Source organism: Mizuhopecten yessoensis, unplaced genomic scaffold (genome assembly GCF_002113885.1).
Source record: "Mizuhopecten yessoensis strain PY_sf001 unplaced genomic scaffold, ASM211388v2 scaffold9145, whole genome shotgun sequence".
NCBI lineage: Eukaryota > Metazoa > Mollusca > Bivalvia > Pectinida > Pectinidae > Mizuhopecten > Mizuhopecten yessoensis.
In genome coordinates, this window is record NW_018407901.1 from 42539 (window position 1) to 67027 (window position 24489).

Consider the following 24489-nt stretch of genomic DNA (forward strand, 5'->3'; position numbering starts at 1 on the left):
TTTTAGAGATTGTAATATTTGGACCTTTTACATGTGACACTATGATAATAATAAACTAATTTTAGGACAATAAAGCATGACAGGGATTAAAATTTGTCGCTCGGCGGGCGACTGAGTACCAATTCACTGACGCGTACATTATGTTACTCTTGTTCAAATTTATCATACACATTCAAATATTTTCTCATATTAGTATACCTAGTTGTGTAATCATTCAAACCAGAGACATATATATCACATAAACTTAAATCTATATGGAGTCTTTGGAAGTAAACAGTCTTTCATGTTCTCAAATTTATCACACATAACAATACACTCTGTTGCATCAATAGGACGAAAATAGGATCTTATATGGTAATTGTCAACTATTTTCTTCTTAATGTGGTTGTTATGTGTGTAGTTTGCAAGAGGTCTGAATGACATCTATAAGCTTCGATGTTTAAAGAGTTTTAAAACATATCTGGTGAATCTTACTATGACTTTCATCTTCTCAAACTTATCATACACATAAAAATACACTCTTGTCGCATCAACAGCTTGTTTTAACTTTAAGTGACGAGAATAAGATCTAATATGATAATTGTCAAATATTTTCTTCTTAATGTGGTTGTTATGACTGTAGTTTGGAAGAAAACTGAATGACATATATATGCTTTGATGCTTAAAGAGCTTTAAAACATATCTGATGAATCTAACTATGACAATGCAGTCAGTCCGTGGAATATAAATGTTCTGTATTTCAATTTTGTTATAAAAGAAGACATTTGTAAGCTGAAACTCGCCAAATGGATGCAATTATCAATTTATTCTTAAAAAATATATCAAACAAGAGAGGTGTAATAGGCTGGGAAGGTGTTTGTATCAGGAAATCATGGTTTCCTAAATAGTGTTTGATAGCAGAGACTAGTCCATGGTATTGGAGAAAGTTTGTGTTGGTTTGTTAAATCCAGATACGTTAACACAGAAATGTTAATTTATAAGAAAAGATATAAACATACACCTCACTGTATAGGCAGTTGAAGATGCATGCATCATTTTTGGCAGTAAGACACAGGTAACGATATTTGATTGATCTTTGAATACATTTACATGACATATACTTGCACACATATACCACGTATACCCTCCTACATCACCTATACGTCCTACACCACCTATACCCTCCTACATCACCTATACGTCCTACACCACATATACCCTCCTACATCACCTACACGTCCTATAACCACCTATACCCTCCTACATCACCTATACGTCCTATACCACTTATACCCTCCTATATCACCTATACGTCATATAACCACCTATACCCTCCTTCATCATCTATACGTCCTATAACCACCTATACCCTCCTACATCACCTATACTTCATATACCACATATACCCTCCTACATCACCTGCACGTCCTATAACCACCTATAGCCTCCAACATCACCTATACGTCCTATACCACCTATACCCTCCTACATCACCTATACGTCCTATACCACCTATACCCTCCTACATCACCTATACATCCTATACCACCTATACCCTCNTAAAAAATATATCAAACAAGAGAGGTGTAATAGGCTGGGAAGGTGTTTGTATCAGGAAATCATGGTTTCCTAAATAGTGTTTGATAGCAGAGACTAGTCCATGGTATTGGAGAAAGTTTGTGTTGGTTTGTTAAATCCAGATACGTTAACACAGAAATGTTAATTTATAAGAAAAGATATAAACATACACCTCACTGTATAGGCAGTTGAAGATGCATGCATCATTTTTGGCAGTAAGACACAGGTAACGATATTTGATTGATCTTTGAATACATTTACATGACATATACTTGCACACATATACCACGTATACCCTCCTACATCACCTATACGTCCTACACCACCTATACCCTCCTACATCACCTATACGTCCTACACCACATATACCCTCCTACATCACCTACACGTCCTATAACCACCTATACCCTCCTACGTCACCTATACGTCCTATACCACTTATACCCTCCTATATCACCTATACGTCATATAACCACCTATACCCTCCTTCATCATCTATACGTCCTATAACCACCTATACCCTCCTACATCACCTATACTTCATATACCACATATACCCTCCTACATCACCTGCACGTCCTATAACCACCTATAGCCTCCAACATCACCTATACGTCCTATACCACCTATACCCTCCTACATCACCTATACGTCCTATACCACCTATACCCTCCTACATCACCTATACGTCCTATACCCCCTATACCCTCCTACATCACCTATACATCCTATACCACCTATACCCTCCTACATCACCTATACGTCCTATACCCCCTATACCATCATACATCAACTATACGTCCTACACCACCTATACCCTCCTATATCACCTATACGTCCTACGCCACCATACCTTCCTACATCACATATACGTCCTACACCTCCTATACCCTCCTACATCATCTTTACATCCTATACCCCCTTTGCCCTCCTACATCACATTTACTTCCTATTCCACCTTTACCCTCCTTCATCACCTATACGTCCTACACCACCTATACCCTCCTAAATCACCTTAAATAACTATGTCCTCCTACATCACCTATACGTCCTATTCCACATATACCATCCTATATTGTCTATACCCTCTTACACCACCTATACCCTTCTACATCACCCGTACTTCCTATACAACCTATACCCTCCTACATCACATATACTTCCTATAACCACCTTTACCCTCCTACATCATGTTAAATAACTATATCCTCCTTTACTTCCTATACCACATGTACCCTCCGACATCATCTATACCTATTACACCAACTATACCCTCCTACACCACCTATACTTCCTATACCTTCCTACGTCACCTTTACTTCCTATACCACATATACCCTCCTACATCATATATACCCTCTGACATCATATTTACCCTCTTACATCGCCTATACCATTCTACATCATCTATACCATTTTACACCACATACACCATCCTACGCGTCACCTTTACTTTCTATACCTTCCTACGTTACCTTTACTTTCTATACCTGCATACGTCACCTTTACTTTATATACCTTCATACGTCACCTTAACTTCCTACGCCACCTATACCCTCCTACATCACCTATACTTCCTAACCCACCTTTACCCTCATACGTCATCTATACTTCTTATACCACCTATACCCTCCTGCATATGTACATCACATTTAATTCCTATACCACCTATACCCTCCTACATCACCTATACATGTACTTCCTTTACCACCTACACCCTTCTACATCACCTACAAATGTAAACTGAATTTACCATCTATACCCTCCTGCATTTATTTAGTTACTTTATTTAAGTTATTATCTTCATTTGATTTATTTCAATATTTTTATTTCATTTTATTGATTTATTAATTAATTTGTTTTATTTATTTTATTTCATTATTTTATTTCCTTTTATTAATTAATCAATTAATTTGTTTTATTTATTCAATTTAATTATTTATTGTTTTTTTTTTTTTTTTTGTGGCGGTTGTTTAACCATTAACACGTTCTTTATTAGTCTTTTCAATATTTTAAATACTTATTTGAATACTCATCACCATTTTATGAAATATTAAAAATAAATAATAATGTGTCCTCTTAATTCAGCTTAAAGAAATACCGAATACACAACTAGTAAAATTATTAGGTCTCAATGATTTTCAACGGCGTAATCAAAGTCAATTTATTGTCAATGTTGGCAGGGGCCTTGTACCTCTCGAACCACACAGGCAGCACCCCCGATACATATTGCGTGTCGAGCACAGGACTTACATAATTCGACCTGGACGTAAACAAAAACCACAATATAGACAATAAAATTAACGAAAACCATACACACATAGAGATAAAACTAGAAATATTTTATAAAATGAAATTCGCCGTTTAGACGCACTAATTATATATCTTCAATCCAGACTACCCTGGTGTCATTACGAAGCCATCAGTCCATTAGTGATGGAAGTATTTGAAGATTTAGTGTTATTTGATTCATATATTCATATGAACAGAATGATATCAGTATGGAAATTAAATATTTAAAATATACAAATAACTAATTACTCAATTATTTTCTACTTAAAATTTTACTGGCCAATTAAGGTACGTGTATAGACATGCATCTATCAATCAGCACACGACGCAGCCCAAATATTTGCTAAACAAACGTCCGATTATTTCCTGTATTTATCTATTTTATTTGTATATTTATTTTGTTTTTAATTTGCAAACTTTATAATCCGTATAACTATTTTTTTATATAAAAACCTGTCAGCACTCACATATTCTTAAAATAACCTGCACATCGATCGTTTTCTTACATAACCAGCAAAACGTATGTTCAACGCACATTCAACGCTGAAGTTAAAACGCACAACAAACGGTCAACGCAAACTCAACGCAAACGCAACGCAAACGCAACGGAAACGGAACGCAAACACAACGGAAACGCAACGCACCTTTGGTAAAGAAAAACGATCCAGGGTCTGTAACAGAAAGTTATTTCGGAATTTTAAACATTTTTTTCATGTTTTCACATATTGGGTTGATAGGATTTGTCCTATCATGTGCAACCCAATAACCAAATTCGTGAAAAGTGAAAAAAAATCTTTGTTTATTTTGGCTTATTAGTGTATCTAATTAGTGGAAATTGTTCACATTAGAGCTTCTTTGAATAATTAGTAATTAACAGAAAGTTATTTAGGAATTTTAAACATTTTTTTCATGTTTTCACATATTGGGTTGATAGGATTTGTCCTATCATGTGCAACCCAACTCGTGAAAAGTGAAAAAATAATCATTGTTTATTTTGGCTTATTAGTGTTTATAATTAGGGGAAATTGTTCACATTAGAGCTTCTTTGAATAATTAGTAATTAACAGAAAGTTATTACGGAATTTTAAACATTTTTTTCATGTTTTCACATATCGGGTTGATAAGATTTGTCCTATCATGTGCAACCCAATTCGTGAAAAGTGAAAAAAAAAACTTTGTATATTTTGGCTAATAAGTGTATCTAATTAGTGGAAATTGTTCACATTAGAGCTTCTTTGAATAATTAGAAATGAACAGAAAGTTATTTAGGAATTTTAAACATTTATTTCATGTTTTCACATATTGGTTGATAGGATTTGTCCTATCATGTGAAACCCAATTCGTGAAAAGTGAAAAAAATTCTTTGTATATTTTGGCTAATTAGTGTATCTGATTAGTGGAAATTGTTCACATTAGAGCTTCTTTGAATAATTAGTCATTAACAGAAAGTTATTTCGGAATTTTGAACAATTTTTTTCATGTTTTGATATATTGGGTTGATAGGATTTGTCCTAGCATGTGCAACCCAATAACCAAATTCGTGAAAAGTGAAAAAAAATCTTTGTATTTTTTGGCTAATTAATGTATCTGATTAGTGGAAATTGTTCACATTAGAGCTTCTTTGAATAATTAGTCATTAACAGAAAGTTATTTCGGAATTTTAAACATTTTTTTTCATGTTTTCATATATTGGGTTGATAGGATTTGTCCTAGCATGTGCAACCCAATAACCAAATTCGTGAAAAGTGAAAAAAAATCTTTGTATATTTTGGCTAATTAATGTATCTAATAAGTGGAAATTGTTCACATTAGAGCTTCTTTGAATAATTAGTATTAAACAGATAGTTATTACGGAATTTACAACATTTTTTCATGTTTTCTCATATTGGGTTGATAGGATTTGTCCTAGCATGTGCAACCCCATTCTTGAAAAGTGAAAAAAAATCTTAGTTTATTTTGGCTAATTAGTGTATCTAATTAGTGGAAATTGTTCACATTAGAGCTTCTTTGAATAATTAGTAATAAACAGAAAGTTATTTAGGAATTTTAAACATGTTTTCACATATTGGGTTGATAGGATTTGTCCTATCATGTGCAACCCAATTCGTGAAAAGTGAAACAAAAATCTTTGGATATTTTGGCTAATTAGTGTATCTAATTAGTTGAAATTGTTCACATTAGAGCTTCTATGAATAAATAGAAGTAAACAGAAAGTTATTACGAAATTTAAAACAGTTTTTCATGTTTTCACATATTGGGTTGATACGATTTGTCCTATCATGTGCAACTCAACTCGTGAAAAGTGAAACAATAATCTGTGTATATTTTGGCTAGTTAGTGCATCTAATTAGTGGAAATTGTTTACATTAGAGCTTCTATGAATAAATAGTAGTAAACAGAAAGTTATTTCGGAATTTCAAACATTTTTTTCATGTTTTCACATATTGGGTTGATACGATTTGTCCTATCATGTGCAACTCAACTCGTGAAAAGTGAAACAAAAATCTTTGTATATTTTGGCAAATGAGTCTATCTTATTAGTGGAAATTGTTCACATTAGAGCTTCTATGAATAAATAGTAGTAAACAGAAAGTTATTTCGGAATTTTAAACATTTTTTTCATGTTGTCACATATAGGGTTGATAGGATTTGTCCTAGCATGTGCAACCCAATTCGTGAAAAGTGAAACAACAATCTTTGTATATTTTGGCTAATGAGTCTATCTTATTAGTGGAAATTGTTCACATTAGAGCTTCTTTAAATAAATAGTAGTAAACAGAAAGTTATTAGGGAATTTAAAACATTTTTTCATGTTTTCACATATGGGTTGATAGGATTTGTCCTATCATGTGCAACCCAATTCGTGAAAAGTGAAAAAAAAACTTTGTATATTTTGGCTAATAAGTCTATCTAATTAGTGGAAATTGTTCACATTAGAGCTTCTTTGAATAATTAGTAATTAACAGAAAGTTATTTAGGAATTTTATTTATTTTTTCTTGTTTTCACATATTGGGTTGATAGGATTTGTCCTATCATGTGCAACCCAATTCGTGAAAAGTGAAAAAAAAACTTTGTATATTTTGGCTAATAAGTCTATCTAATTAGTGGAAATTGTTCACATTAGAGCTTCTTTGAATAATTAGTAATTAACACAAAGTTATTTAGGAATTTTAAACATTTTTTCATGTTTTCACATATTGGGTTGATAGGATTTATCCTATCATGTGCAACCCAATTCGTAAAAAGTGAAAAACATTTTTTTTGCTAATTAGTGGATTTTATTAGTTGAGATGGTTCACATTAAAGTTAGTTTGAATAATAAGTAATTTAAACACAGTAATTAACGAATTCAATATAGTTTTCCTGTTTTCACATATTGGGTTGTTTTCACATATTGGCACGCTACACACCCGGTATCCGCTTTCCAGAGAAGATGCCCCGAGTGTCAATAGCCATGCCGCGCGGCAGTGGCTATTGACACTCGGGTGGTAATAGCGACGGCCTAATAATACAGTTCTTTCTCGAATGCATGAGCAAAATCCTTTTACTTTTGTTGGCACACTGGTACAGTATATATTAAAAGTCAAGGTGGATTAACATTTGATAAGAACACATGAGCAGCATTTCTGATTCATTTGGCACTGTCCAAGAGGAATTCCTGGTATGGTATGCCATATTTATCTATAAACCGTGTCATGTAGACGTCACGAAGGTCAGTTGTAGCCCGACAAACAGTCACATTATGTAAAATATCATCTATGTACAGTACGTTACATAGTTTACACTGTTGCTCTATCCATTGAGGGGAGCACGTCACCATTTTACACACAAACTTGACAATTTCGGGGTCCTTCGTAGTTTTAGATGTTTCCTACAGAATGTACGGAGACGTATACGTACTATGAATGTCGCTATATCGCAAAAAGTCAAGATCGTCTGCAAGTGTTTCATTCAGGAGAGTCCTCCATTGTTTCAATAGAGTTATTTACAATCCGTTTCCATATCACGTTTGAGGGGAAATTGACATTTGCTATGTACCCTTGCAGGAATTGCTGTAAGTTGTATTTACATAACATAGACCAAATATCAGGTATAAATCCAAGTTGGTTATTAAATGAGTCTTGAATATCTGATTAGAAAGAGTTTCTGACTTTAGGTGAATGGGAGTAGAAAGGAAGTTGAGCATCGTTTTGTCGATTTCTAACGGCAGTCTAGGAAGGCCTAGCATAGATTCACACATATGTGATCTGGTTAATTTCCGGAAGCATTGAGTTCTTTTTGCAATTGTGTGCTGTAGGACGTTTATGCGCTGTAGATCATTTTTAGAAGTTTTAGACCAAAACTCGGAACACTTGGTATTATGACTTTCTTGTACGATTCCGTTGTTTTTAAAGGGTTGGTCCATTCACAATCCTGTTCAAATTTGTTTATTAGATCAACACAGTTACTGCCTTTATTACACCCGTTTTTATAGCTAACGTACTTTTGAGATCGGTGGAGATAATAACACCTACATGCTTATATGAGTCCGAGGTTTGTAGGTTATGTTCCATGATTGACCACTTGAAGACCCTTCTGCTTATGTCTATTCCCGAAGACAAGAAATGTGCGTCTGTCCGCATTGTACGTGAATTTCCATGTTTTCGCATATTTTGTGCAAATGTCTAATAGCGTTTGCAAGGCTGACGGACTGGTTGCAATCAAGGCAATGCCGACTATTTTCTATTTTCGTTCCGGATCAGTACGGTTTGTTGATTAGTCAATTCCATGACCTACAAAATGGCGTTCACTCAGGTGGGAAATTTTGAATGATTGAAATTCGTAACACGCCGTCCTGACACGTATTGGACATACACGTCAGAACGATTATCACTTACAAAATCTGGCCTTAATTCATTGCTAATATAATATGGTATTTCATGTAACAAACAGGCATAATTACGATATTAAAGAATACAAAATGTGGTAGGACAATTCTTCCGTGAATATTGGCACGGACTACGTGATTCCGTGATTATGGTTACAATTCGCTAGCAATCATGTATTTGAATTTAAATCGTGTCGTAATTGTCTAGGTATACCTAAACATTTGTGATCATTCAGTTATAACATAGATTAAACGACCGCTCTATTCAAACAAATATATGTTGTAGAAATCGTATCATTGACAAACATTTTAATCATAGGAATAAGAGAAATGTTATTCTTAGACTGATCCGACATTATTAAAATAACACGGCTTTATTAGTTTAGTTACGGACTTAAATATATCTTGTGGGTGGTAAGTACAGGTGTAATTGGGCACTAGTACCGGTTGTTTGTTTGTTTTAGTAGATTAACGTCCGCTTCACTACGAGTGGTTCGGTTATCCAGACGACTACTACTAGTTCCGTCCCGTGAAAGCGGCTGCATAGTTCGTTCGTTCGATCCGCCGCTATCGGCCAGGTATCAGTTTATCGGTCGATAGCGGCGAGGTATCATTAAGCAGTTTATCGGCCGGTAGCGGCCGATAACCTCGCTCCGTTCGGGAAGCGAATGTACTAGCAGCGTTAGGCCCAATCGGTAACACCGGTCCTATCGGTAGGCTTGCGTTCGCACCGGGTTCGTCCTGCGGTCGTATAGCGGCTCGTCTCCGTTCGGGAAGCGTGCGTCCTGCGTTCGTGCCACAAAAAGTGGATACTTGGGCGTAATTCTAACTGTAGGGGAATATAGTACAAAGATTTTAAATTTAATGATCTAATTGATATTGAAAATAGTGTAAACTGAAATGTTAACAACATTTCTTGTTTTGTGTTAAGATCTATTGGTTTGTTTCTTATCATATATATGTCTTATGGTGCCATCGTACTCTGCACATTTGTATGTACATTGCGGCAATGAATAGCAATAGCTGATTTACGTAAAGGTTAGATGGTAGTAAGGCAAATATTCAGAAATATCCTGTGGAGCGCGTAGTAATGTTGAAGTGGTCATTGTGTGTGAAATCATCTGACTGGTTGCACGAAAATCGGTGTATTCATAGTGTATTCATAGTGTATTCATAATAGTGTATTCATAGTGTATTCATAGTGTATTCATAGTGTATTCATAGTGTAATCATAGTTGTTTTCAGTTGGTAGATTCATGTACAGAACAAACATCAAGAATGTAAATATAAATTTATGGTTTTCAATTTAAAGATATCCAATTACTTGGATTTGGAATCAATTTACATAAATGGTGTCATGAATGGTCGGGGCTCGTTTTTCTAGCACTTGTTTTAGAAAGGTTCCATATTGATCGTTCCTTTGTTAACATTTTGCCATAATTTCATTGATTCTGAGGTCGAATTACAGCTTTGTATCCTTTGGTGTTTAATGCTAAATTACTTAAATAAAAATGGACCTTGCATTGACTATGGGGAACATCAGTTACAGTGTTTTCGTGTTGAATCATTGCGGAGTGTTGCAATTAGTTCAGGTTACAAACAGAGGCAAGCTGTGCGCTAACAGTTCTTATATAATTATTATATAAGTCCATGGCTTTAGAGAAAAAATAGATTAATGTAAAAAGCTTTAAAGACGTAGGTTCAGAAAAGGGCTGTCGGGGCAGTATGCTTCAGTGGACTCCTAGACTGTTGTACACTTATTAAATCTAGGGTAAAGCAACACTTTTCTATTCTATAACCATTCCAAAAACTAACCGAAACGTTTTTTAGTATAGCGTACATAATTACTTTGTTATATATAATATTGTCTCCAGTAAAAAAAAAAAAAGATGAAAAACGTCGTCTGAAAGTTTCCATTGTCATTTACATGTATTATCAAGGCTGAAGCATGCGGAATAAGTCTTAGGCAGAATAGTGAATGTAACGCATTAGCCATTTGGGGATGACCGTACTACTCAATCTAGCTTTTGAATTAAAGTTTCCTTCACGGACATTATTTTTAGCTATGGAGCCATCAGACGTTTTCTGGATTATTTAAAAAACGTGAAGAGGATTTTCGGAATTTGTGTTTACCTTCAACATTTGAAAACTCTAGTATCGAGCAAGCTTAACATTTTCACAGTCAAATCATGAAATTTAGTGAAAACTGAGCAACGCATAGGCAGCGAATATAGAGCTGGTTAGCAGTGAAACCACTTGAATGAAATGGGCAACGAAAACAATTCAAATTGAATGCAAAAGTTGGTCAAAATCTCGAGGGAGTAAATGCCATCTCGAAAGCAGATACAACTTCTCGTGGTGTTATTTCTGAGAACAGTGAAGGATTACGAAACAACTTCCAAAGCTGAGTTATAACAGGGCAATTTCAGGAAACTTTCCATACGAATGCACCCTACGAATGCACCTACTGTGCAACCGCTAGGAAGTCTGTGTTCTTCTTTGCTGGAATGGGGCGACAGGATTGAAAATATTGAGTACTTATAAAGTATGTAAAAAACTGGTTTGGTTTGCTTGTGTGTTACGTCATAGTAGACCTTTCTCATTTTGGGGTAGACCTAGTAGGGTATGTCAGAGTGTGTAGACGTACATGTACGTGACTACAGGTAAGCGAACAGGTAACACCATATGGAAATAAAGATAAAATAGTTATGTAACCGGTAACCACAGTCGTTATAGTCTATTTCGTGGCTCAGTGCGGCAAAACCTTGGTAATTGATATTTCAATATCTCCGTTATTATAATTCGGTAAGTTCGGTAGTTACAACGGTGGGCAAGTTAAGGAGGCTCCACCCTTTCGCAATTAGCCAGTAGAATTCAATGAAAGTTTCACATAATGGTTATGTCACTATGTAGAGATGATTTTATGAAAATCTAAGCATTCCGATAAACTGTAGAATTTTTGTAAAAAATACTGAAAAATTGATTTTTTGTCAAATTCAACACTTTCACATTTTTTGAGCGTGTGGCATTATTCAAAACTATTACAACAATAAAATAATGAAAAGAAACATTGCTTATCAACCCAACAAGTATTTTATTTATTGTAAAATATCTACAAAATGTTACAAAAAGCGTTTTTGATTGAAATTGTATGGTTAAAAGTTATTAAATACAATCTGAGAGCAAACAGGACACATAGTTTCGTACAAAAAGAGTGAAAAATTGAATCAAATACACACAAAGTCTTTATAATTTATTTATTTTTCATTTGACAATAATTTTGATCCTGATGAGAGTTGTCTATCCCTGAGGGATAGAAATTATACAAGGACACTTATTTCATTTACTTCACCAAAAACGGTAGAAATAAATTAAATTATATTTAATGGCAGCCTACCGCATTATGTCCCTTTGACGCGACTCTAACACCACCACACTTGTGACAAAAGTTTCAGACGCGCGTAAGGTAGTTCCGGTGTAACCAAGGTCCGGCGGTTAACGCTGTGAGGGTGTTGACATGTAGTGTGTATCTATCAATACGTGCCGTTTTGAAAACATATGATGACATAAGACCATCATAATGCAGAATTGTCATTCGATAACAAAGATTTTAGGATGAACGAGCAGATAACATGGACGATCGAAAGGACGAAAAAGGTAAATGTTCATTCTGAGAAATAAGCCCAAGGTGCACACGTAACGTTATAGACACTATCCAGATACGCTTTTTCAGCAGGATTTACATACTAACATAGACAGAAAAAACACTGATGGGTAGATAGGTAGGTAATAAATGTCTTTTAGGAAATAAAATTAATAAAAATGGTTTACCATTCACTCTCACAAGATAAAGAGGTTATAAACCACATTTGTAAACAACATTTATTAAATGGGTTCTTCTTTTTTTGTTTACAACTTCATAAAACATACAATGTAATCCCAGCCACAGTAAAATCATGCATAGGTTAACAAATCTAATTTTAGAATGCTTTTATCTATGTATGTATGATTACAACATGAAAATCAGACATTACTTCAGAGATTTGAATCATTTCTTGATATACTTTTGATTCCTTTAGTATAAAACAAGAAACCCTCCCTTTTTGGAATAGTATCACAACACTTATTTAATCTATGTTAACAATGAATGTCCATGGTGATGTGCAGGTTTGAATGTGTAAATTATTCTTGTCAAAAATATTAAAACATTACCAATAAAAAACAAATAACATTATAAATCCCTTTATATGATTTCAGATTCTATCATTGTTAAGGGAGGGAAAAATAAACTGTTTACTGTGCTCCAACTATGCAGGTAAAATTTGTGATGATGGTACAACAGTAAAACTGCACTGCATTCCATCAGGTGACGGTGCTGATCAAACAACAAGGAGATCATTGTGGATTCAAAAAATCAAACTTTTGCGACTAGATGCTCCAATTAGCTCCAACTCTAGACTCTGCAAACAGGGATCTATTCCATCCAAATTGAATCTGACCTCACCAAGGAAAATAGTGTTACCCCGCAGACCTTTAGTGCGCTATTCTGAATTTGAGAATACTGAAAACATTCCCTGTAGGGATACATGTATATCTTCTACTATTGGTTCTTTGTCTTTAAAGGAAAGTTCTGAAACACAGACTGACCCTATAATTGGGGAATCCGTATATGTCCAGACATCAGATGTGCATGTAAGAGATGATGCTACACAGACACAATTAAATAAGATCAAATGTATGAAATCATCTGCATCTCAGACATTTGTTCCTATTTTCAAACCAAAGGTAATTGAAAACGATGATGAGAAGACAAAATATTATACTGCTTATCCAAATTATGCAACATTTTTACTGTTTTTTACTACTTTCTGCAAGCATGGTGCAGAAAAGTTGACTTACTAGGAAGGGGAAAAAAGAACTCAACTACATGCAGAAGACAGAAAGTATTCCTACCCAAATATTGAGAAACCTGGGAAGAAACGGAGTCTACGAACAATCGATGAGTTCTTCATGGTGTGTTTGAAGTTGAGACATGGTCTTCGGCAAGAATTCCTTGCAGATTTATTTAGTGTGTCTGTTATGACAGTTTTTCTAATCATTAATACATGGATAAATTTTATGTTTGATCACATGCAGTCCCTTATCCCATGGCCATCAAGAGAACAAATTTTAAGCAATTTGCGTAAACATTTTACAGAAATGACTCGGGTTCGGATAGTTGTAGATGCTACAGAATTCTTTTGCGAGAAACCGGGAAACTTGGAGGCTCAATTTCTGACATGGAGTGAATACAAACACCATAACACATATAAAGTTTTAATTGGAGTTGCACCCAATGGTCTAGTAACATTTGTGTCCAGGGTTTGGGGAGGGCATGCATTAGACATATTGTGCAAAAAGATGGTGATCTCTTCTTACCAAAGTTAGAACCTGGAGATGTTATTCTTGCAGACAAAGGCTTCACTGTTGGAGATTTACTTCCTGCACATATAGGACTAAATATGCCACCATTTGTATCATCTAGTTGTCAGATGAGTGTACAGGAATTCTTTAAAACTCAACAAATAGCTGCTCCCAGGATTGTTGTTGAAATGAAAATGGAGCAAATCAAGAACTTCAAGATATTACAATCTGTGCTACCACTTGCTGAAGTTCATTTAGCTGAACAAATAATTATGATATGTTGTGCCATGACAAATTTGTACGAACCCTTACTGAAGTGAATTATGCTGTTTGCAATGTCCTGTATTTAAGATTTCTAGATTACTACATATCAGATCATGTAAAATGTACATATAAATATACACAACTGTAATTATTTTGTTCAATGAAAATCACTTGAATATTTAAAATGGACAGATTTTCAGTCGACTCTTTGACATTTAGTAATTTCAGTATAGTCAAATAATCTTTTCCTTAAATTTGAAGAGTCAAAACAAGTTCTAGAAAGACATATCTTTGTAAACTCTGTAGCCAAAGCTCATTACGGAGTCCAATGAAAACACTGATTTTAGTTTAAATAACTGTAAAATACATTTTATGACATGACACCATATATGTCCTAGATGGCTCAGGTTAAACTGTTAAATTATGTATCGGTATAAATGTACATTTGCATTCCATGGGACAATGTAAATTAACTTTAACAATCTTGTCTTATGTGTAAATTTTGTATTAGGTTTTGGGATGTTATAATTTCAAAAAACTTGATTGGTGTATTGTCTGTTTCAACAACTATTGGTAAAAGAGTAAGATTACTGATCATGACAGTGACCAATAGCAGACAATGATTCAATTGTGAACAAGCAACCCATCACCTGGCTACACATGTACAACACACTGCCAATGCGCCATCAACATATCAATTGTTGTTTAAGATTGTTTACAGGTATTTAACATTAATGAATCAATTGCAATATCAGTATCTGTATGCAAGATTTCAAACTTTGATAATATTCCATTCAGAAATTGTTGTCACAAACATTGCAATCCTATAGCTATTCATACAGGTGCAAACCACGTTTAACACGTTCAGTGAAAAGTTCAGCAAGAAAGTCATGACTGTAATAATCTTTTAGCTTGAATAACATATTACTCTGCCAAAAGTTTTCATCAAATGTTATTCTTTCAACTGAGATTCCTCTCTTTGTCCAGACAACAAAATCAACACAGCCATTTGTCCCATGACTTGATTGTAATACTGGTGGTTTTTTTTGAGAAATAGTTCACCATCAATGTTGACCACACAACAAAATGCTTTATTCATTGCACATTCTGTAGGTTTTTTATGTCTCCATTTGTCAGAGTTTTTTCCATATGGACATTTAATTTCCAGAGCAACTGAACCACATACAGAACATGTAATTAGTCCATCCACACTTGCACCCAAAAAAAGAAACTGTTGGCTGACATAGACACCCATGTCCTTCACTTCAACATCCCCACTACATTTTGTCATATGTTCTTTAATGTATGCTCTTCTGGCTGTATTTTCATACCGTCTACCATGCTGTAATGAGGGTTCACCTTCTGGCTGTATTTTCATACCGTCTACCATGCTGTGATGAGGGTTCACCTTCTGGCTGTATTTTCATACCGTCTACCATGCTGTGATGAGGGTTCACCTTCTGGCTGTCATACCGTCTACCATGCTGTAATGAGGGTTCACCTTCTGGCTGTATTTTCATACCGTCTACCATGCTGTGATGAGGGTTCACCTTCTGGCTGTCATACCGTCTACCATGCTGTAATGAGGGTTCACCTTCTGGCAGTATTTTCATACCGTCTACCATGCTGTAATGAGGGTACACCTTCTGGGATAGGTTTGTAACCCCTGAGCTGTTTGATGAGGTTGTCGGCTGGTGTTTTGTCTTGGCGACGACATACCATTCCAAAGTTAGAGGCTGTTAACAAATGAGATCTCATAGTTTTCCATTTTTTGTTGTTAGATTGTCCCCTAGTTGCAATATTGACATTTTGTGACTGCTCATCTGAGATGCTTAAATTATTTGTGAAATCCCGGAATTCAGTCTGATAAACTGTTGACGACAAGTCTGCTAAATCACAGTACATGTAGCTGGGTTTATAAACACTCAAAATGTCATCAATATTACCAGAAGAAGCACACATTGTACGGTATAGCACACATGATGGATTTGCCAGCTTTAACCCATGCAATATATCATTAAAAAAATTGTCAGGACCCTTACATGGACCAGCCTGATAAACATTAGGAAATGGTTTTATTGCATACTCTTTCGGAGAGTCTGTCCCAAAATTGATATCTGCAAGACGTTTAGGGCTGGGTGGTTTTGTCAGATTTGCATTAGGTCCTAGCCAGGTACAGCCAGTGGAAGTACATGATGTTTTCACCTTTACAATAGTTAACAGAAGGCCACCTACATGACTACACACACCTGAAAGTCCTGCCTTGCAATCACAGTTGGCACATATTATTTTACCTGTCTGTTTGGTCAAGGTCACTGACAGGCTGTAATAGCTTCTTACTTTACCATCAGTCACTGCTACTGTCTGACGGATACTTGGTTTGCATTTTGCACGCACAACACAATAAGGAGATGTATTGTCAACAGAATGACACTGTATGTCTGCAATATAGTTCTCGTTACTAAACTTTTTTGACTTCTTCAACTGTCTGTTGCAATGTTTGGTTTTTCCTGTCACTGGATTTTTCGCGAACAAAAAAGTAATTATCTACATCCTCTGATCTTACAGGAGGCCAGAGACTCACCAGAGTCCGCCATTTCTGAAACAGCAAAATAACAATGATTTCTCCAGGTTTGATAAAATAATAGGCCAAGGGGGCAGGTATCGCTCACCTGGATATACCAGGTAGTTATTTTCATCAAATATTTTTGGAATTAAGACTTAAAAGAAATATGGCCATATTAACTCTCTAGATTTTGCCTCCCACCTTCAGCCCCCAGGTAATTTTAAAAGTGATATGGTGCAGGCATTGGTATTCTACATGATATATGTTACACAAATGATTTACATAACCCCCTCCCATCCCAACCACTAGTACTCCACTCTGGATCTTCTGTGTTTTTTTTGTTTTTTTTACAGTTATCATAGTATCTATAGTTATTACCACAGCAAAGTTATTCAAATTGAATTGCTTCAAGTTTGTTTTAACAACACACCTTCTAGTAAAAACTAAAAACTAATATGTATGTATTGATTGTTTTTTATAGAGTTAAAGTTACTAGGTATGCACAAAGTTTCAAACAATTATATCACTGATCAGTTATTTTCATACTTTGTTATAAATTTATATATATATATTGGGTATATCACAATACTGATTAAATTATTTTGTTATAAGTTAAAATTAAAAATTAAAACAGTTGAGCATCAATGTTTTAGAACTGAACACATGTACATTTCAAAAAGAATTTATATCAAATGTTTATTTGAAAACAAGAAACCCCAAATTTCAGATATTGACAAACTGGCCATGTTTAACATTGTTAGAAGGAAACAGAACTTTGTATGCAACAACCTTTGAATTACTTTTTTCTTATCATGTGTGATACTCATTTCATCTAAATTATAATAATGTATATAGTTATTGTGTGTTGTGACATATGTAAAAATGTATATATAATATGCTTGATAGATTTTTAATTTCAGCAATTAGATTTTAGGATATGAATAAAGAAATATATACTGTACATATATAATCAAACTAAATATCTTTTTATTGAATTTGTCACATTTATGTTTAGATTGGATATTTGATTCCTGGACTCGTTCTTTTAATGCACTTAGCTAACTTTTTCTGAACCCATTATATCTCTTAATTAGTTGCCTCATAAAAATGGATCTTTTTAATATGTGCATATTACATTTTTTGAACCGAGTTTAGGCATCAATAAATACATGTCTACACTTGATATGTTGTACTTAGTCCAGATGTTTGAGTGGAAGGAAAAAGTGGATGACTACTCTGGAACTCGTATGGTTGAACTGTACTGTATAGGTACAATCACAGTTACCAGATGTTAAAAGTGCATCAGCTACACATAATTGTTTTGAGCAAGACTTGGGATGTAAATAAAGGTTGACATGACCTCCACATATGTTACATATTGCATTTGTCTATGGATAGTTACAAAAGCAAATGTGAATGACACAGTTAAATACATATTGACACATGTACATATAATTTTCTGTTCAACAGTTAGTAATGATTTAATCAATATCCTTAAACATATGTAATCAAAATATTAGCTTGCTCAGACCACAGGGGTTTGTATAAAATGTCTTAGATACACACACTAAGTTGACTGTCACAGCACATACAAGTATAAACAAATATGCATGTTTAAAATACCCCAAATTCACCTTAAAAATCACTAAATATCATAGCTTTTTGAAATGAAGACTGATATGTTTATATGCTGTGTGACCTATATCAGTTTAGCATAAAATGTGTAACAAACCCCTGCGCTTTGTAATAACCCCACCCTCTCTTCCTCAAGTAAAAGTGCACAAAAATACCTTTAATTTGACTTAAGTATCCACGGGTTATATGCTTCGCCGGCAACACCATAGCACAGGTGTGTCACTTATGATGACGTAAGAGGCTGATCACTCCGACACATAACATATCTAGGTCCAGGAGTCGAGTCAGTCAGTGTTTACATGTAGATGCTCTCGAAAAAATGTTGACAACGGTATCAAAATGATAACATTTCTGCTAATAATTCGCGAATATATGCAACACAACACATTTAACCATATACACAAAAAAACACTTGCATCATAATAATTGTGTTCAGAATACAGACGTTAATAGTCGCGCAATATTAGCATTATTTGCATCGGAGCGTTGCAAACGAGCTCAAACCGGAACTACCGTTGACAGACAGCGCCAATGTTTATTAGCGGCCAACTATAAAGGGACGTAATGCGGTAGGCTGCCATCGTCAATTTACTGTTCTTTTATGGAAAAAAAAAATACTCTCAATCATGTACACTTTGGACATCATTCCATAGCCCGCTTACGCATGATATATTAAGGTTCATGTAAAGTCTGTTTTCAACTAAGTTACAAAAGGTCATAATTTCTTGAATTTTACCTCGATAGCCCTTATTTTGGTATCACTACGATCATTAGGATAAGAGTAAAAGTATGTATTAGCTTTCAGTTAAGTTCAGTTCGTTAATATTGTTTTAATTGCATTAATTACACGTTATGCAGGAAATAACATATCTACGAAAAACAGAGTCGACTTGCAAGGAAATATCAGTCAAGATCTTCCTTAGAACTCATTTTAGGTAGTGGGATTGTTGAAAGTTAATGAAACTGCTCCAAAAGACTGATAATCACAACTTTAAAGTCAAGTCATTAGTTAATTTACCATAAAAAAATCAGCCGTATTGGAACTACTTTTCTAAAACTATATAGGCCCATGTAGTGTAATACCAAACATCGAAAATTTCTAAAACCATCTTTTTAACCGAAAAATAATGCATGATATGTATGGTATGTTTTGTTAAAAAAAGAGTCAATAACAAATATTAGATCACAGTAGTTGATTTATATTGATAATTACATTAATTAGCATATTGCATTCACATACAAGACATTTGAATCATCGTATAAAACAGTTAACCTAGTGTCACCTTATTTTATGTCAACGGAATAGTAGGGTGGCGATAAAGTTACTAGGTATATTTGTAATTTTTTAAATACAAATAAATACCAATTCTTCAATGAAATTGACATAAATTCCATACATAAGATTTCAAGTTGATGTATTGTGCTATTATTTTAGCGGTTGGATCATGTGTCAAATTTTAATTTGAAAACCGTTCATCATTATTGAAACTTTTGGAATAATCACATTTCTTCCAACGTAATCAAGACATTGGCATATTTACCAATTTACATATCCGTAAAACGATATTCTCTGCAATACTTCGGCCAACTAAATCAGTCAAGTTTTACTTTCCCCATGGGCTACTCTGGTACGATTTGAGTGCTGCAGTACATCACACGCGAGTGTACAAACTTCAGAATGTTGCTTGACATGTAGTTGCAGCTGTGAAAAAAGCTTAGATGTCTTTTGCTTAGTGAGGAAGATACCACGACAACATCATCCCATCGGATATCACCATATCATAATTGTAGCTACCAATATTTACAAACACACAATGATGGGGAAACTGTCAGGCAACCAAGTAATCCTGCAAATAGTCAATTCTGTAAACCTTGTCATCCCCTTCATAGATATTTCTATACACTGCATCATCAAATCCATCATTCCTATAAAACTGAGTACTGTACAGTTGTAGATTGCCACTTTGTGTGTTTCATTGTCCTCTGGTGAAAATGAGTCGTCACACAAATTTTATTCAATGTTGTTCGTGCATTTCTGGAATAGACAATTACAAAGCTAGGTGTTAAAAAAAGGCAACCAAGTAATCCTGCAAATAGTCAAATTATGTTTTATACTGGCAGAAGGCATGTGCAGGCAAGTGATTGGGCAACCCCCAACGTCAATACCTACACAGTCGTCTACCAGTATTAGGAAAGGGAATGGGGGGGGGGGGTGTACAAATATGTACAGCTCTGACAAGATTTAGCACTAGCCAAGAGTACCTTTGGGTTCTGGTAGTGAATTTCATGTTCTAATAGTCCTACATGTAGGAAATAATGAATTTATGTATTGGTCATTATTAGTGGAAATCTGCTGAAGTTTGTGTGCTCCACTGGTTCTGCGGGCAGACATTTTAACATGCTCGTTCGGAATATGTTAAGAATTTTGAACATCATAATTAGTCTGGATTTGCCCTTCTTTCTGTCAGTGGCACCGATCGAGTATAGTGATTTGATCAGGTTGATTATACTCCCAGGTTCACGAGTCCTGAAGTTGTTGTAAACGTATCGAGCAGCCCTATGCTGGACAGTTTCCAACAGAAAAAAAGATGGGTCCCAGCATGTAGAGGCGTATTCGATAGTTGATCTTACTAATGAGGTGTTGGTCTGGGCTTTCACTTTCCTGGAGCATGATGACATGTTGCGTCTCAGGAAGCCAAGTGTGTTGTTGGCTTTGTTGACAGTGGAGTTGATGTGGTTCCCCCAGCTAAAATCATTTGTTAGAGTAACTCCTAGGTATTTACTTGCAGATATATTATCCAGCAGGGTGTTGTAAAGCTGGTAAGCAAATTTCATGGGGACTTTAGTTTTGTTTTTCATTACATTGATGATGCAACATTTACCAGCATTGAAATTAATTTGCCAGTAAGTCTCCCACTGCTCTAGTCTAGCGAGATCTGCTTGCAGTTGTATGCAGTCATCTTTTGACTAGATTTCATTATAAAGGAGATAATCGTCTGCGAAAACTTTGAAATTGCAGGAGACCAACTGTACCAGATCATTAATGTAGACAAGGAACAAAAGTGTTTCGACTTCAGTAACATGAAGGACCCCAAATATGATAGGTGCTTTGTCTGGTTTAACCCTATTTAGCAGTACTTGTTGGTTTCTATTTTTATGAAAGACCTGATCCATGTACATTAAACGAATCTCACTGTCAGCTCGACTTACCAATGCAGATAGTCAAACCATGCTAATTATATATTTTTTTAATTCATTGTCCCAATCATTTCGATCACAGAACCCTCAATTACATTAACCAACTTTACCTGAATTACTAAACTACTATTAATTGGTGTCTAACGCGAGATCGAAACGAGATAATATTTGAATGTGTTAAAGATGTTAACATCAGATCAATATATGAATAAATGCTCTATTACAACACAATCATGACATATTTTGGGTTTTTTGGCAAACAATTAGTAGAGTTTTCTGGTGTGCTATAGTTCAGTGTAAATATTAACCAAACACTATGCTATACCTAGATACAATGGATGCTTGTCGACCATTCAAATTTCTAAAAGGAAACGGTTGAATATGAGTTTCCAAAAATGTTCCCGGGTTATTTTCCACTTGTATAACGAATAGTACATGTATCGTTATGTGTAGGAGGAAAATAAAAATGTATGTTAATTTATTGATATAATTAAAACAAATGATATTTTGATAGTAATAGCCAGCAAGATCGATGAACTTGATGTGCAATAAATACCTGATGAATATGGTTAAAGCTGTAAAATATACTCCTAAAATGAAAATGAAATCAGATGGCATTATTGTAATTTACAAAATAGATATGCTTAAAGAGGTAACTAACATTTTACCATAGATTGACGCTGGGCACATGTCCATTTTTATTGTTAGAAGTACTGGGACCTTACCATCAATTATAGATTTAATATCTTTTTTTTTCATTTAGATTTGTAGTTGACATTTTGATTGAGCTTGAAAAAAATATAATTTGTAAATTTTACTATCTTTTGCCACCGGTTATAAGTTTATTTAAAGACCATAACTAACGTCTGTTTTACAGTTATTTATATTGGGAATCTTCCCGTTTCAACAATGAACTACAGTGTACATGGATTAAATTTGGTGAAATATTTTTCACACTGTGTATATCTTTACAAAACTGTAAATGAACTCATTCAGCTAAATCCAACTTATCGAAAGCCAGAATTTCAAAATTATGTATTATTATAAGGCATTCAATCTTGCCAAATATTTTAGTGATATGTTCCGGAACTGTCAATACAAATCATGCAATGTCATTTGACCTGGTCCACAAGCTCCCTACGGGCATTGACGAAAATTCTAGTTTAATCCTTAGTAAATGTGTTGAACCACAAGTTAAGCATCATTAATGAATACAATTTTGTGATTAAATGTATTTCACTAAATTCCGCAACTTTCGTCTTGGATATATTTATTTTTAGACTATATTTAGTAACAATTTATAACAAAACATATTTCTGCGGGTGATTAAGAGAAAATGATAATGTCGTCAGCATACAGAAGTACAAACACATACCTGTCTGTGTTTCTATGTGTTCAATACAAAGGGAAGTTATAATTTCTATTTTAATTTTCGTAACCTTAATGAAAACAAATTAAAATCAATGATAAAGAATGAAAATAAAGATAGGGATAGCCTTTCTCCTCGTTGAACACAAACAGCACACACAAAATGTCTAACAGTGGAATAAATAATTTGCTCAAATGTGAAAATGGTCACAGTAATGTTTAAAACCAGGTTAAATACAATCTCCCTCCAATTATAGGCAGATATCATTTTTTATCAAAGCTAGGTGAAGTGCGGTGGGATCGCATAGAACGCCGACCGACGGCGCGCACTTTGAGCATGGCCAAAACAAACGCCGTCGCTCGGCGTTTTGATAGTGGGATCGCCGTGAGGTCGCCGTAGCAGCGCAGTTGGGTCTCCAACAACGCCAAATGATCGCCGCGGGCGCGCACAGAGGTCGCAGTGCGAACGCAATGGTAATTGGTGGCGCTTGCACGGCGACCGCACGGCGTTCCCTGAGATGACACTGCGTCTCTACCGCGCTTATACGGCGCCGTGACAACTCGATGCACGCAGTGGAAGCGCCGTGAGAGCGCCATGAGAGCGCAGACAATCGCCAACTAGAACTCCGTAGGAACGTGGTAGAACGCCATGGAGCTCCGTAGAAATGCCAAGGTCGCCGTAAGAACGCGGGACATCGACATCTTCATGAAAAATTTCAATTTGTCCTGCGATCATACGGCGCTCTGGGAAATTTAACAACGCCGTGCAATCGCAGTGGCAACGCGGCTAGGTTTGACAGGGCCTTTCTATCTATAAACGTATTTACAGCTATTTTATAGAATACACGCATATAAACTGTAAGCTGGCGTTGATTTATTATTGCTTATGTACCTTTTTTACAGTGGGTCCGCTGGCTACGTACAGGCATGCACCTTCTATAGCGGAAATGGAGATGGAATTTAAATATCTAGAGACGGGAGGATACTTCTCTCCTACAGAATGCCGAAGTGATCAGCGAGTTGCTATTGTGATACCCTACCGTAATCGGGAGTTACATCTACGTACGCTCCTCTACAACCTACACGCGATGCTACAAAGACAGCAAATAAACTACAGAATATTCGTAATCGAACAGGTGTGACTGTCACTGAATGATTATATCATATCTTTTGTTATACGTCATTTGAAATAGCGCCTTATCTAGCTGGAATTAGCTACTAGGCGCCGTACAGTAAATACATATATACATGTATAAACCATACAACCAAGTAATACAACGTTTACAATACTAAGTTACGTTTTCAGTTCTAAGCCACATGACCAATACATCCCCATGT

The 24489-nt window shown here is 35.2% G+C and overlaps 1 protein-coding gene across 1 annotated transcript in view; it reads left to right on the plus strand.

Moving 5' to 3' along the window:
- LOC110457442 (beta-1,4-N-acetylgalactosaminyltransferase bre-4-like) overlaps window positions 1-24489 on the plus strand; it is a 38937-nt gene that overhangs the window by 8726 nt on the left and 5722 nt on the right. Inside the window, exon 2 of the mRNA XM_021508727.1 lies at window positions 24055-24287. Coding sequence (XP_021364402.1) covers window positions 24055-24287 — 233 coding nt within the window. The remainder of the gene's footprint in view (window positions 1-24054; window positions 24288-24489) is intronic.